Genomic DNA, 15790 nt, shown 5'->3' with positions numbered 1-15790 from the left:
CTGTCTCCTGCCCCAGGTGTCCCAAGACACACCCCCCCCCCCCCCCCAGCGGTCCCCTTGCTGCCCTTGTGAGCGGGGCGTCGCAGGGCTGGCTCCCGCAGCGCCGGGCTTTCCCGGGCAGGGAGGGGGCGCTGCGCTGGCTCTGAGGCCAGGTCCCAGAATAGCCCCCTCCCCGGGGGGATCCCCCGTCCCTCCCCCCGGTCCGAGGGCGGGACACTCCCTCCCCCCGGGCGGTGGGTGCCCCCGGCGGCCCCGCGGGGAGGGGCTGTCCCGGTCCCGGCGCTGCAGCAGGAGGCGGGGAGCTGGTTCCCCCGCGGTAGCCGCCTCTCGCTCCATGCCAGGGCACCAGCAGGGGCACTCGGGCTGGCTCCGGGGGGATGCGCCTGCCCTGGGACCGCCCCGGGACCCGCAGCCCCATGGGGGGCCCGGCACCGCAGCGCAGCGTCCCAGGAGCCGCGGCCACCGCGCTCCTGCTCCTCCCGGTAAGTGTCCGGTGATGCGGGGGGGCAGAGCCGCTTCCACGGGAGGGACACGCGTCTGGCCCCGCTCCGGAGCCGCCGGGTGGGGTGTGTGTGTGTGTGGGGGGGCGCCCTGGGATCGCACCCCTGAGTCATCCAGCCTGGGCAAAGCGATTCACCCCCTTCTAGCTCCCTAATAGCCCCTCTCCACCCCCAGCTCCCTGCCCCCGGCAAAGTCACCTCTGATCCCTGGCACAGAACCCACCGGGACCGCAAGTCACCTGCTCGCCACCAAACAGAGCCTCGGTACCCCAAAGCCCCCCTCCCCAGGGCACAGCCGTCCCCCCGGCCGCCCCCAGAGCCACGGCACTGAGCGAGCAGGACCCATCGGGACTGCAATTTACCCCCTTCCAGCTCTAAATAACTGATCTAGACCGCACACAGTTCCCTCCGTGCAAAGCCACCCTCTGATCATCCAGCAAAGCCATGGCAGTAAGCCAGCAGGACCCGCTGGGATCACAATTCACCTGCTGTCTCCCAAGTAGACCCTGCTATGCCTCAGTTTATCCCCCCTGCAGGAAAATCACCCACAGATCACCCCACAAACCCTCAACACTGAGTGATCAGACCCCCCTGGGATTGCAGCTCAGCCCCCAAACACCTCCCCAGAGCCACAATTTTATCTCAGCCACTCTCCCCTTAATTCCCCCACTGACCAATGAGCTCAGGATTTGGCTCCATCCTCCTCCAGGATGTAAAAAGCAACAGAGGGTCCTGTGGCACCTTTAAGACTAACAGAAGTATTGGGAGCATAAGCTTTCGTGGGTAAGAACCTCACTTCTTCAGATGCAAGTAATGGAAATCTCCAGAGGCAGGTATAAATCAGTATGGAGATAACAAGGTTAGTTCAATCAGGGAGGGTGAGGTGCTCTGCTAGCAGTTGAGGTGTGAACACCAAGGGAGGAGAAACTGCTTCTGTAGTTGGACAGCCATTCACAATCTTTGTTTAATCCTGATCTGATGGTGTCAAATTTGCAAATGAACTGGAGCTCAGCAGTTTCTCTTTGGAGTCTGGTCCTGAAGTTTTTTTGCTGTAAGATGGCTACCTTTACATCTGCTATTGTGTAAGCAGATGTAGACAGTCCTCTAGTAACTTTCTCTAGTAACCACCCTGAAATAAGTGATCAGAAAAGCTCCCTCCTCAAATAATCCTTCCGTCATTTTTCAGTATAGTCACAGTGCCCGAGCAAGCTGATTTCACTGCAGTATCTTTAATTATACATGGCACTTACAGGTGTTTTAGTTCTTTAAATCCCTGGATTTCAAAGTGTTTCACAAAAGTGTGACTCGCTATCCCTGTTTTACAGATGAAGAAACTGTAGCACAGAGAGGTTATGACCAACAATTTCAAACTTTGGCTCCAATCCAGCAAAGCCCTTAAGCATATACTTAACTTTAAACAATTAAGGTGTCCCACTGAAGTTAAAGGACTATTTGCATTTGGGGAATTAAGGACATGTGTAATTGTTTGCAAGATCAGGACCTTACACACCTAAATAAAAATGGCTTGATTTACAGAGAGGACTGAGCAATCAGATTTCCACAAGAGTTGTGTGTTCTCAGCACTTCTGAAATGAGGCCACTTTTGATATAGATTTGGGCACACAACTTAAAAAGGATGGTTTAAATGATTTATCCAAGGTCACATAGCAAGTCAGTGGTAGAGCTGGGAATGCAACTCTATACTTACGTTTTCTAGCAAACTTATATATGATGTACTAGAAATTTTATATACATAAAGGCAAAGAAAAGAAAAATAAAAAATGGTGACTTAGTCCTTGTGACCTATAAAGCCTTTGCAGAGCACACATGGTTTTGGGGAGAGTTTTCATTTTAAAACAACCCAACAAAGCAATCTTTGAATCAGAAGAGAAAACATGACGGTCTGTTAAACTTCTAATTGATATGCCCTCCTGTAACTTAAAAATTAGCCATGGCAATTTGAACAATATGTGGTAAGTGATGGTAGTTTAAAACCATTCTTAGACTGAGTGCCAAATTTCAGTCTAGGTTTGAATTAATGTAAAATAAGTGTTTTATAATAAGAACATTGGCAACTACTTAACCAGCATTGCTATAATATTTTGGCAGGGTTTTCCTTTGTAGCCATAGCATAGCAATTACAGTGCATTCACAGAAAACAGTTTTAAGTGGGGCAAAATTGTTTGCATGAATCAATCAGTAGTTTTGCCTTGAAATGTTTCACTGAATGAATGAAATCCATGGGTACACTTAGCCAGGGGGGAAATAACCTTCAGCCTTTGTCCTTGTGAGGCATCTGCCAAAAATTTACAACCACTTGGAGAGAAAAAATAATTGATAAACCCTCTAAATTCTTAGGCTCCATTCCTGCAAACTGCTCCCCCTGTGTGAATCTTTATGCCCATGGGGAACCCCACTGATATCAATGGAGCTCTGTTCAGGAGCAGAATTCTGTCTAGATCTCATTGCAGGGTCAAGGCCTTTAGAGCCAGATTTGTCCTCATCCCCACACCGTACTTACAGCTCCTACTGCTGTCAGAGAGTCATTGTGCATGCGTATCTGAGGGAAGAATTTTGCCCCAAAGGTGAATTCTGCCTTTTTCTAAGGCATTTCTAAACTTAATCATCATCCTTTCATGTGTTAATGATGAGTACAGAAGTCGGGTATGAATCTGACTATTTTAGATTTCTGAAAATGATTCACAATAAAAATGAGAAGTTAATGGGATACTGTCAACTTAAAAAAATCACATTTTTGCCCCCTAGTTTATAAAACCTGAAAACATTTTAGAAATATAATAATAGATATGACCTTTTCACTCTGTAGGTAAGTTGTTCACTTTCTGATTTTTGTTCTGAGCTCCGCTGGTATAAATAGACTAGTTAGCTTCACTTTGGAATCTGGTCAGTTTCTAATGAATGTCACTTTGGGTCTGTCTACACTGCAGCCGGGAGGGAGACTGCCAACCTGGGTGGATGGACTTGCCCTAGCAAGGCTCGAGTTAGTACACTCAAAATAGCAGTCTGGACACTGTGGCTCAGGCTTGACTTGGGCTCTCAAGTGGCGTGAGAGACCAAGCTCCAGCCGAAGCTTCAATGTTCACGCTGGTGCTTTTAGCATGCTAGCGCAAACATCTGCCTACCTGGGCTGGGATGCAGTCTAGACATACCCTTTCAGTTGTCATGGGCTAGCATGATGCTGCCATGTTTGGATTGCAAACACAGCAGGGAATTTTTGTTTGGGAAAATAAACTGTCTCCTTTGGAATAAAAAAAAAAATGACAGCTCTTCCATTGGGTTAGTATTTTTGCAAAAGCTTATTCTTCCTCTCAGTCAGGGCTGGTGCAACCACTAGGCAAACTAGGCAGTGGCCTAGGGCGGCAAGTGGTTGGGGGCGCCCGGGGCCATCCTCAGACATAGGCAGCTGGGTAGGGCACCTGAAAATTTGGGGCACCACTGGTCTTAGTTTCCACCCTACTGGTTTTCCTATCCCTGTTCTGACTCTTCCTGCAGACTCTGAGTCTTCCTGGGAAGGGGATCTAGTAGTTAAAAGAGAAACAGTCTCCAGCCTGCCAGACCTATTAGCACAACACTAAAGCCACAAGACTCTCTGTAGCACAACACTGAAACTGTTAAAGAGCCATTCAAGGGATAATGAAAACATTTAACAGGCATTTGCCAACCCTCAGGTATCTACTGTCAGTTTCTGAATGTACTGACAAAAACAGTTGTGCATGACTGTAATATTTACTCAGAACATGTCAGTCTACAGGACCTTAGTTTAAAATTTGCTTTAAAAATATTTCATTAGTGAGTTGAAGATTATAAAATCACATCTCTAAAAAATCTTTGCATAGGTTTTTAGATGCACAATCATCTTTAGCCTTAAATGCTTGGATCTTCAGACATATAGTTTTTTAAATAAATTCTTCAAAAGACCACCCTTATCTAAAATACACATTTTAATTACTATAGTAAAAAAAACTTACTTCCAAAGTCTTCCTGTCCTTTCTGTCCATCCATTTCTCCCTTCACCCCCTCAGCTCAGGCTGCCGTCGGGCATAGGGGCACCAGTTTAATAATACCAGATAGGGCTTGCAGGGGCGGTGAGCCCCAGCCATGGAGGAGCTGGCGTGGCGCAGGGGGGCAGGAGCCCTGCAAAGGCGGCGGCGCCGCCAGCGGGGAGCAGCTACGCCCCCGCCCATCCTGCCCAGGCTGCGGCCTGGCGCTCCCCCAGGGGGCCCCTTCAGACTGCAGCAGATGCATGCGGGCAGAGGCCCCTGTGCGCCCCCCAGCTCCCCCCTCGCCACACTCAGGCTCTGCGGCTCCCGGGCATGTGAGCCGCTGCCGGGGCGCGGGGCTCTGAGATTGCTCCGGGAGGGGGAGGGGCAGCGGCGGCTCACACTCCCAGGAGGCGCAGAGCCCAAGCGCGGCGAGGGGGGAGTCGGGGGGGTGCATGGGGGCCTCTGCCCACATGCATCTGCTGCAGGAGCCCCCAGAAGGGAGCTCCTCCCTGCCGAGCTGCTGCAGTGGACCAAGCCCGGCAAAGCCAGTGAGTGGACTCGGGGCGGGGGCCGCTGGGGTGGGGTAGGGAGGGCTCACGGGGGGGGGGGCTGTGCACCCTCCAGGGGAGTTCAGGGGGCGGGGAGGGGGGAACCTGGTCTGGGGAGCAGCCCCTGGGCACGGCTGGCCCCTGGGGTCTATAAAGGCTCGTTGGGATTTGCCCCTCAATGAACCGATGTTACCGGGGGCGGGGGGGCGCAAGGTGAAAGTTTTGCCTAGGGCGCAAAATATCCTTGCACCGGCCCTGCTCTCAGTACCTATAAACTAAATTAAGTGGGCCTTCCCTGTTACACACATCTTTTTCTACCCTCTTTTTCTAATAACCCACACCAGTTTGATCATCCTGTATTCTGCAGATTGCCCTTTAAAGGCTAACTTGATTCTTGTATCTAAGGAGTTGGAGCTGTCCAACAAAACACAAAAATCCCTAGCACTTCCTGATATACGGTGCTTTATATTTTCAAAGCATTGCATAGACATTAACAGCCCCTTTTTGCCTTTTTATAAGTGCCGCAAATCTAGCCTTGGAAGTTCTGCATTTTCATCTAGATTTCCTTATCAACTCACCAATAAAAATATAATTAATGTATTTACTGATAAGTCTTTTGTATCTTGGTAGAGTTGAAAATATCTGTTTTATTTTTGAATCAGGCTAGATTTGAATAAACAGCTTTTCCAGAAGAGTTTTATAAACTTAGCCTTAGCCGTTGCTACTAAGAAGAAACTATGTATGTATAGGCGAATAAACAGAAGCTGGTCAGTTAACGGTGTGACTACCGTTGAATAAGAGACTTTCTCTTTCCAGTCATTGGTGGCAAAAATTGCATGTTAATGTCATCAGATGGTGTCTACATTTATGCAGATTATATTTTCAGTTTCTGAAGCGGGGAGGGGTTGATAGACATTTCTTGCAGTGTTCTTTCTGTTGATTAAAAGGGGGTGTCTTACCACATCATGCTTCCAGTAGCATTCTGAGTCTGGGGGAATTTGGATCAGACCTTACAAATGGAGGTCCTGTCTGCTCTGTGTGCGTGGACAGAATTCATGTCACTTTGGACATGTGTGATTTGGAGATGCTAGTGGGTTTTCCATTTTGTCCTGAAGGGCTGAGACTCGTGATTATCCGGATCTGGGAGTGAGTTCTGGATTTGAGAGTCAGTTGCTGAACTGCTCACACAAGTCTCATTCTTGAGACTGGCAGCCCCACTGTAGAACTAACTGTACAGAACACTTGGAATCTGTCATCATTTCGGAATGATCTAATTAAAACCAATGTTTGGGATACAATTTGGTGTGTTTGCACCAAACAAAAAGAAAATGCTTTTGGCCTTTTTGGGTACCTTTGACAGCGCTATTTAAATGGTGCAAGAAAACAAAACTAATTAGAACTCTGTAAAGTACAGCGTAACCCTGACAGAATGACTAACAGCTCTCTTGGTTGAGTTTGCAGGGAAAGTAAATAGTGACCAATACAGATGGAGTTTAAAAGACATTTGTTCTCCCACTGCAAAATTAAACTCTTGCCCTGCTACTGCTAGTTTAATGTGCAGGGGCTGGAATGCAGCCGTCTGCCCCCTGGAGCTGTGTTGTAATTTCTCTTACTATTACATGAGTGTGTGGGATGGTGGAGGTGTTCTGAGTAGTACATTTCTGCATTGGGTTGGGTGGAGGCTGCCTCCTGCTGGAATGTCTTTTCAGATGGAAAGGCAAGTGGAGTGGCTGAAGAATACAGGAACTCCTCACTTAATGTCGTCCCGGTTAACGTTGTTTTGTTGTTACCTGGCTGATCAATTAGAGAACATGCGCATTTAAAGTAGCGCAATGCTCCCTTCTAACATCGTTTGGCAGCCGCCTGCTTTGTCCACGGCTTGCAGAAAGAGCAGCCTGTTGGAGCTACCTGGTGGAGGCTTGGAACCAAGGTGGACCGGCAGCCCCCCTATCAGCTCCCTGCTCCCCTAAGTTCCCTGTGCAGCAGCTGCCCAGCAGGCTAGCAATTGCCAGCAGTTCAGCTGTCCCTCCCCCCACTGCCTTGGAGCTGCTCCCAGGAGCCTCCTGCTTGTGCGGGGGGGGGGGGGTGGAAGAGGGGGGCTAATGTCAGGGTGTCCTCCTCCCCCCTGCTCCTGCCCCCTGCTTACCCCTTCTCCATATAGAGCAGGGTGGGGACACAACAGGGCTCAGGAGGGAGTGAGCTTGCTGGCCGCAACCAAGCTTCACACTCATCATTGCTAGGTACAGTATTAAATTGTTTGTTTAAAACTTATACTGTGTGTGTGTGTGTATATATATATATATATATATATATAGTTTTTTTGTCTGGTGAAAAAAAATTCCCTGGAACCTAACCCCACCCCCCATTTACATTAATTCTTGTGAGGAAATTGGATTCGCTTAACATCGTTTTGCTTAAAGTCTCATTTTTCAGGAACATAACTACAACATTAAGCGAGGAGTTACTGTAGGTGAATTGATAACAGTGATTTTGCAGAGCAACCTGCTTTCCTAATCGGTGTTAAAATGCACTCGGACACCAATTAAAGCACCCTGGACAGGCTGTGGGGATTGATCCCAGGATCGAGAAGCATGAGGCCTGCTGCTTGAATTAACGCATCAGATTCATCAACCTAGCAGCAGTGGCAGACTTAAAAAGCTCTTCTATGGTCTGGCCACTATAGAGGAGCAAAGACCCATGCTGGTTTAATGGGGGCGACGCATGCAAATGAACAGTTATACGCCATGGCCCAGATCCAGTGCCGTGCTTTGCAGAATGGAGAGCATGAGTGCAGCTTCTCTGAATTCCAGTCCCTAGAGCAACTTAGAGCAGCCCCAGGCCTCCACCCATGCTGCCCCTATGCCACCGAGTGCAGTCCCGAGGGGGCTGTGCTGTCCTTCCTATGGCCTCTTTACACTGTAGCCAGGGACAGAGTCGGGGCCAATATCTTTAACACATGGGGACATGGTATTTTCTTTTCACATTAGCACCAAGTTACAGTCTCTGCCTGGTTTGAATAAAGCACGGAGTATTATTATGAAGAATTAAAAAAGCGAACGTTGCTAGTTATTGTTCAGGGTCTGCTTTTCAACCCCTGAACATAACTCAAAGCAGTGGAAATTGCTCAGGGAAGTTGTGAAGGACCTGTGCCCCTTCCAAGGGCTGAATGTGACCCTGCCAGCCCATGGAGTGAAGGACGAGGCTCCCGAAGGATGTGACAGTGTAACACTGACAGACCCAGGTCCGCAGGCGGGATCGAACCTGGGACCTCTGGAGCTTAATGCATGAGCCTCTACTGCATGAGCTAAAAACCAACTGGCTGTTAGCTAAGGCTGTAGCAGATTCATTTATCTCTCTCTCTCTAAGTGGTCTTGGTGCCATTAGATGGGACACAACACCACACCCAGGAGGTGTGTGGTTTTTAACAGCACAACCTGTTTCCACTAGATTGTTGGCATTTGACCTGCAGCCCGTGATTCGAAGGAAAAGATCATGGCTCCTTTACCCCCAGCAGGCAGAGTATGATGAGACTTTTGGGGGTGGAGGAAACTTGATTGGATGAATCCAATATATGGATCAGTCAGAACAGTTCCCCTTTAGAGGCTCTAATTCAGGAAAGCACTTAAGCACGTGCTTAATTTTAAGCATGTTAGGTATTCCATCCCTCTTCAGGGAAGTATTTAAGCAGATGCTTAATGTAAGCTCGTGGTGGTAAATCCCACAGGCTTTAACGGGATCTAAAGAATGTGCTTATAATTCAGCATGTGCTTACTTGCTTTGCTGTATGGTGACCTTACTTAAGATCTTCCCATTCCAGGCAGGTTTATATTCTCTGTTCTGTGTTGCGTGGCTGCACAGAGGCGATCCTATGTGAGAACTGAAGAACACTGGCTTGACTGGAAGAACGTACCACACCCGTTAGCCAGTGGTTTGCCTAGCCACCTAGTAGCATGTAAATGAGAAGGAGAGGCACAATTGGACATGATAATGCCTATTTCTTATAGAGGGCTTTTCATCAGCAGATCTCAAAGCGCTTCACAGTATTTATCCTCGCAACACCCCTGTAAAGCATTATCCTCTCTACTCTAAACATGGGGAACTGAGACACAGAAAGGCTAAGTGACTTGTCCAAGATCACACAGGAAGTCCATGGCCAGGGCTGGCTCTAGGTTTTTTGCCGCCCCAAGCAAAAAAATTTTTGGCTGCCCCCCGTCCCAGCCCTGGGCTCCTCGCCGCACCCCCCTGCCGCCCCAGCCCTGGGCTCTCCCCCACCACCCGCACCCCCCTGCTGCCCCAGCCCTGGGCTCTCCCCCCCGACCCGCACCCCCCTGCTGCCCCAGCCCTGGGCTCTCCCCCCACACACACATCCCCTGCCACCCCAGCTCTGGGCTCCCCCTTACCCTCCTACCATTGCCCCACACACACACCTCCTGCCGCCCCAGCCCTGGGCTCCTCCCCCCACCTGCACCCTCCTTCCACCACAGCCCTGGGTAACTGGTAACTCGCTCCCAGGGCGGGTCATTCAGCAGGAATTTTAGATGTGCACAGAACACAGACAGGATTGGTTCCCATATGGTTACAGAACTGCAGTAAAGTGGAACAATTTTCAGCTTGTGTGATTGGAGGATATCTGGATGCATATTATAAGACTGTCCTACATAAATGAGGAAAAGTTGAGGTGCCTTTATTATTCTTTTGTTCCACTCTTTCTTTCATGGGGAATTTGCCAATGCAATATCACTGTCTTCCTTTTAAACAAACAAACAAACAAACAAACAAACAAACAAACAAACAAAAGGCAATGGCTGTTGAAAATAGCAATTCCAGTCCTAATAACCACTGGGAAGCATTTCTTGCTCAATTTTATCCTACTTTTTCTACAGCAAGTTACAGTGGATCAGTATATTTGATTTGGGAGAAATGAAGTAACAGCTGCCCAAACTGAGCTTGAGCACTCCTGAATTTTGAGGTGTTCAAATCTGGAAGGCAGGTGCTGGGGGGGAGGGAGCTGTGGCTCCGCAGGGGAGCACGGCAACATGTATGCAGCAGCGTGTCTGGCGCTGCGCGAAGCCAGACACGCTGGTCTGAGTGGCACGGTAAGGGGGCTGGGGGGTTGGAGAAGGGGTAGGGAGTTCCAGGGGGGCAGTCAAGGGACAGGGAGCGGGGGGGTTGGATGGGGCAGAGGTTCGGGGGGGCAGTCAGGGGCAGGGAGAAGGGGAGGTTAGATGGGTCGGGGGTTAGATGGGTCAGGGGTTCGGGGGGGGGCAGTCAGGGGACAGGCAGCAGTTGGATAGACATGGGAGTCCCAGGGGTTTGTCAGGGGACAGGTAGGGGGTGGGGTCCTAGGGGGGAAGTTGGGGGGGTCTCAGGAGGGGGCAGTTGGGGACAAGGATCAGTGGGGCTTAGATAGGGGGTGGGGTCCCAGGAGGGGGCAATCAGGGGACAAGGATCAGTGGGGCTTAGATAGGGGGTGGGGTCCTGGGGGGCAGATGGGGCAGGGGTCCCGGGAGGGGGTGATCAGGGGACAGGGAGCAGGGGGGTTGGATGGGTTGGGGTTTCTGTGGGGGGTAGTCGGAGGGAGTAGATGGGGGCAGGGTGGGGCTACCCTCCCTCCCCGTGGAGTGTCCTATTTTTTGAATGTTAAAATATGGAATCCCTACTCACAGCGCAGCTCTCCATTCATAGCAGGCTGCAGCATGAGGTCTCAGCTTCCTCACTCCCTCCCCCCTCTTTCCTGTTGGTACTGGCCGAGGGAATGCTGGGAAATGTAGTTCTTTCCCTGCTCCAGGGCTGGCTCTATAGGCAGGGAGCTAACCAAGGAACTACAGCTCCCAGGGCCCCCTGTTGGTTCCATGCTGGATCCCTGCCGCCCCTGCAAATGGGCTGCCCCAAGCACCTGCTTGCTTTGCTGGTGCCTAGAGCCGCCCCTGTCCATGGCAGAGCAGGGAATTGAATGAGGTTCTCCTGTGTCCTAAGGCAGTGCTGTAACCACTGGACTATCCTTCCCTTCCTGAGAAGTTGCATGAGTTGATGGAACTTAGATAAGAGATGATGGAGAATTTTTTTCTTAAGAGAACTATACTGGCATTTCTTCTTTTTTTTGCGGAGGGAGTATCTTTTGAAGGCTGAGTGGCACAGTGAGCTAATTCACTAGCTTTTTTCCTCTCTGGGAAGCTGGGTTTGAGTCTTAGGCCACAAATCAAAGTGAGTTGTGAGGTCCAGCAGGACATTGGTTTACAGAATCAAATGACTACGTACCGCAAAATGTGGCTATATTAGCAAACTTGGGTTAGTAGGTTCAGAAGGATCAGGGATTCTTGGAACCAGGGCTGAGGTACATCAGCATGCCCATGTGAGGAAGACCTCCTATGCTGGGCTACTGGTGTGTGGCCTGCACTTTAACGAGCCACTCATTCCCACACAGGTGTTCAGTGAAAGAAAACATAAGTGGCTAACGGAAATAGGGGTGGTATAAACCTCATTCGATTTTTCAAAAAGGCAGATGGACCCCCACAGCTCCGCTGTCACGGGAGAAGAGTAACTGCTCAATCAGCGGGCTTTGCTTTGCTTTTGTTGCACTGCACTCTTTAATTGTGTTTCCAGAGGGAAGGAAGACACTGCTCCACTAACCTGTGCTTCTCTGGACATAAACTAGCAATTTTTATATTTAATTGGGCAGTTGCTCTGAGCAGCTCCTTTAGGATTTTGTTCACCTCTGTGTGTTTCAGAAAGCGGGGACTTTTCTTCAAGTGAATACTTGATCTCCTTGTGACTGGAGTGCTTAGCATTAATGAGGTTAAAAGCTGTCTTTGAGTTAGGGGAATTTCTTGAATTAATTTCTTATTACTTGGTTTATTAAAAAAAAAGAGAAAGTCCTTGCTGATTTGAGTCCTGCAGATCAAACCTACAAGATAACACATGGCTCTATACTAAAGCGAGATTTCAGTGGAGCTTAAATATAAACAAAGGGCTCAAATTAGAAGCCACACCACCTCCAGAAATATTATTACAGCCAATAGGATTTCTGCATATGCAAAGCGGCAGCTGCGGGCCTTGAAAATGAAAAGAATCAGCTGATTGATTAAAACATAGGTTGCATGCACTTAAAGTTGTTCCAGTTGTTGCCTCTTGATCTGACCAAAGTGTGGGATAGAAAGGGGTAATTTTAAATTGTTGGACGCCAAGTAATTTTATTTTAAAAATTACCAAATATGTTTAGTTTAGAGAAACAAGAAAGGGTAGATTTTTAGTCACTGTTTCTCTTATTGCCAGTTCAGGGATGTGACTCCCACATACCTAGGGGACACCACAATTAAAACAAAGCAAAATAATCACAATTTTTAACCATGGCTATTTTTTTATTAAAGAAAGGTGGGGGGAAAAGCATTAAACCAATACAAATGACAGAACACACGTAATAAACTAGTTACTCCCATTACAATCTCTTCTGTGTGTCTCTATGGAGAGCTTTAAGAGACATTTCACCGTTGAGAATGAACGGCTTCTGGGGGTGTTCTTGGTTTGGGAAGTTAAGATCAAAGTATATTATTTCATAAATTTACTGTGAGCCCAGCTTAGGATCTCATGGATATGTAAACTGTTTATAAGTGGGCAAAATAATTTCTTAAAGGGCAGGTGGGTCCTGTTTGGCATATCATTGATAACTTAAACTGTTTATACTTGGGCATAGACCCTATGAAACTGAAGGAAATCTTTCAATCAGTTACTTAGAAGATGCTATTTAAGGAGCTGCCTTGAGACAGGCCAATTACAAATATTAAGAATCTTTAATTAAATTCCACTGTTTCTCTGTTTACCAATTTTCAGGGGTGAAAGTAACTTAAAGGACTTACCGGTACGCTGGAGTCCTGAGCAGGGTGTGTGGCCTCAACCAGAAGAGGCGTGGCCTCAACCGGAAGAGGTTGGGCCTTTAAATACCCGGGACCTTTAAATCAAGATTTAAAGGCACAGGGGCTCTGGCTGCGGCTGGGAGCCCTGGGGCTTTAAATCACCCCCAGAGCTACCAGCTGCAGAGGTGTACTGGCTCTTGCCGATACGCCGGACCGGACCGGACCCAGGGCCGGTGCTACCATTAAGGCGAACTAGGCGGTTGCCTAGGGCGCCAAGATTTGGGGGCACCAAAAAGCGGTGCCCCCAGTTTTTTTACAGCGTTCCTCCCCGAGCGCGCGGTCGCCGCTCCACTTCTCCTGCCTCGCAGGCTTGCAGTGCCAATCAGCTGTTTGGCGCCGCAAGCCTGGGAGGAGAATTAGAGCGGGGGCGGCATGCTCGGGGAGGAGGTGGAGCAGAGGTGAGATGGGGTGGGGAGGTGTCACACGGCTCCCCGGGCTCGGGGGGTGGGGAGCTGCCGCGGGGGTGCCTCAAGGCGGGGGGGGGGGGGGGAAGCTGCTGCAGGGCTCCCCACCCCAGCTCACCTCTGCTATGCCCCCTCCCCGAGCACGCCGTCGCTGCTCCACTTCTCCTGCCTCCCAGGCTTGTGGGGCCAATCAGCTGTTTGGCGCCACAAGCCTGGGAGGGGAGGAGAATTAGAGCGGGGGCGGCGTGCTCGGGGAGGAAGCGGAGCAGAGGTGAGCTGGGGTGGGGAGCTGCCGCATGGCTCCCCGGTGGGGAGGAGCTGGCCTGGTGGGGGTGCCTCAGGGCGGGGGGGGAGCTGCCGCGGGGGGGGCGCCTCAGGGCGGGGGGGCGGGGAGCTGCCGCAGGGCTGGGGGGGCGCAAGGTGGAAGTTTCGCCTAGGGCGAAACTTCCTTGCACCGGCCCTGACCGGACCGGCTTACTTTCACCTCTGCCAATGTTTAGCTCCTGTATCCTCTCCAAGAATACTTGTTAATTAATAGGCAGAACTGTTAGTATCTTAAGTTGCAATAGTATTTCCATATCCTACTAAAATCTTCACAAGAGTTTTAAACGTAGTGCCTTGGAAGTGTCTTAGTTAACTTCTCACCAATCCAATATTGAAGTCCTGGAGAAGTTTTCCTTGGGTTGGTTTCTTCTTGGGTCTTTTCTCTGCTTTTCTTAGCTCTCTTTTGTAGCTTGCTTGTAGAGATGGACAAGAAAAGTTGATGAGCATTGTGTGTGTTTGAGCATGATAGCAGGGAGCATGTGAGATGGGTGCTCTCTTCAGAGCTTTTATACTCTTCTTCCTATTTTGATGAAACTATGGGTACGTCTATACTTACCCGCTGGTTCGGCGGCCAGCAATCGATCCCGGAAGTGCTCGCCGTCGACGCTGGTAATCCTGCTCTGCGAGAGGAGTAGGCGGAGTCGACGGGGGAGCCTGCCTGCCACGTGTGGACCCACGGTAAGTACCTTTAAGTTCAAACTAAGATACTTCGACTTCAGCTACGTTATTCACGTAGCTGAAGTTGCGTATCTTAGTTCGAACTGGGGGCTTAGTGTGGACCAGGAAAACACACCTTTTTTGGGCTTGTTTAGATTCAAAGCTGGATGCTGACATTCTTTTTTTGGTTAAGTACCTTTGTGGGTTGTCCTTAGGAGCCTCTTCATCATATGAATATGTAAAAAGAACAGGAGTACTTGTGGCACCTTAGAGACTAACAAATTTATTAGAGCATTATTATGCTCTAATAAATTTGTTAGTCTCTAAGGTGCCACAAGTACTCCTGTTCTTTTTGCGGATACAGACTAACACGGCTGCTACTCTGAAACATATGAATATGTAGTTTGTTAATGCATATATGTGCCTTAGGGTTGTATTTCTTTCTTTACAGTTCTATTTCCTATGTCTTTGTGGCAGGAGATTCACAGAAGATCCTTAAGTTTAGAATTTAACTTTCTTTGTATTCAGTCCATTTTCTCTGATATTCCTTCAGTTTTATTAGAGTTTAACAATTCTCAAAACAATCCTTTAAAATTAAATAATTCTTAAAGAAAGACTTTAGCTTAAATAGTTATTAAAGAAGTTGTTGATTCTGTATGACAATTTTTGGAAAGATGATTCTTCTTGTCATCCTGAGCTGGGTGAGGTTTGAGCACTGCCAGTAATTAATTGTGTCTTCATTAATACAAATATTCTATACTTAAATGGCTTCTTACATGAGTAATTAGTTCAGAAAGATCATTGGAAAGCATTTTACCATTTACTTAACATGATATTAGGAAATTACATTAGACGCTTTGCATTTAGTTAAAATACTTGCAAATATGCCATTCAGAATGATTTGCCATTGAAGAAATGAACAAAGGTTTAAAACATTTCCAATGACACATTTTTTCCTAGAAGCTATTCTGTATGAAACTTTTACAGTAATTATAATATTCTTTTAAACAAGTATATTTCTACAATTCTTTGTGTGGGTTTACTTAGTTTTTCTTGGGAGGGTGAAAAAGCCCACTTCACACCTACATTTATTGCTCTGACAACACAACCCTACATTTCTTTTCACAATCACACCCTTTCCTAAAACATTCATGTTTTTCATGGTTTGTTTTCTTGGTACCAGCTGTACCAGACTGGTATTTTATACAAGAGTTAGCTGTCCTGTTCTAGAAAAGAAACTCTTTGCAGTTATAAACATGGTTTTATGGCAAAGAAGGGTGATCGCCCTGATATTTGGTTTGTTTTGGAGTGACAGAAAACAGAAACTTCCTGCAATATCTTTAATCAGCCTGAACATTTTATAACATAACTAACTAAAACATACACAGGTATTTGTATATTTCCAAGCATCCTGCCTTTAACATACTTGTAGCTATATCTTAA

The 15790-nt window shown here is 48.2% G+C and overlaps 1 protein-coding gene across 1 annotated transcript in view; it reads left to right on the top strand.

Annotated features, from left to right (window-relative positions):
* Positions 1 to 377: 377 nt before the first annotated feature.
* The window catches only part of CRHR2 (corticotropin releasing hormone receptor 2), a 268724-nt gene continuing 253311 nt past the window's right edge, over positions 378 to 15790 (top strand). Inside the window, exon 1 of the mRNA XM_065399012.1 lies at positions 378 to 482. Within this exon, the coding sequence (XP_065255084.1) occupies positions 378 to 482 (105 nt within the window). The remainder of the gene's footprint in view (positions 483 to 15790) is intronic.

The sequence above is a fragment of the Emys orbicularis genome, chromosome 2 (genome assembly GCF_028017835.1).
Source record: "Emys orbicularis isolate rEmyOrb1 chromosome 2, rEmyOrb1.hap1, whole genome shotgun sequence".
NCBI classification, from domain to species: Eukaryota; Metazoa; Chordata; order Testudines; family Emydidae; genus Emys; species Emys orbicularis.
This window is presented reverse-complemented; position numbering and strand designations above follow the sequence as displayed.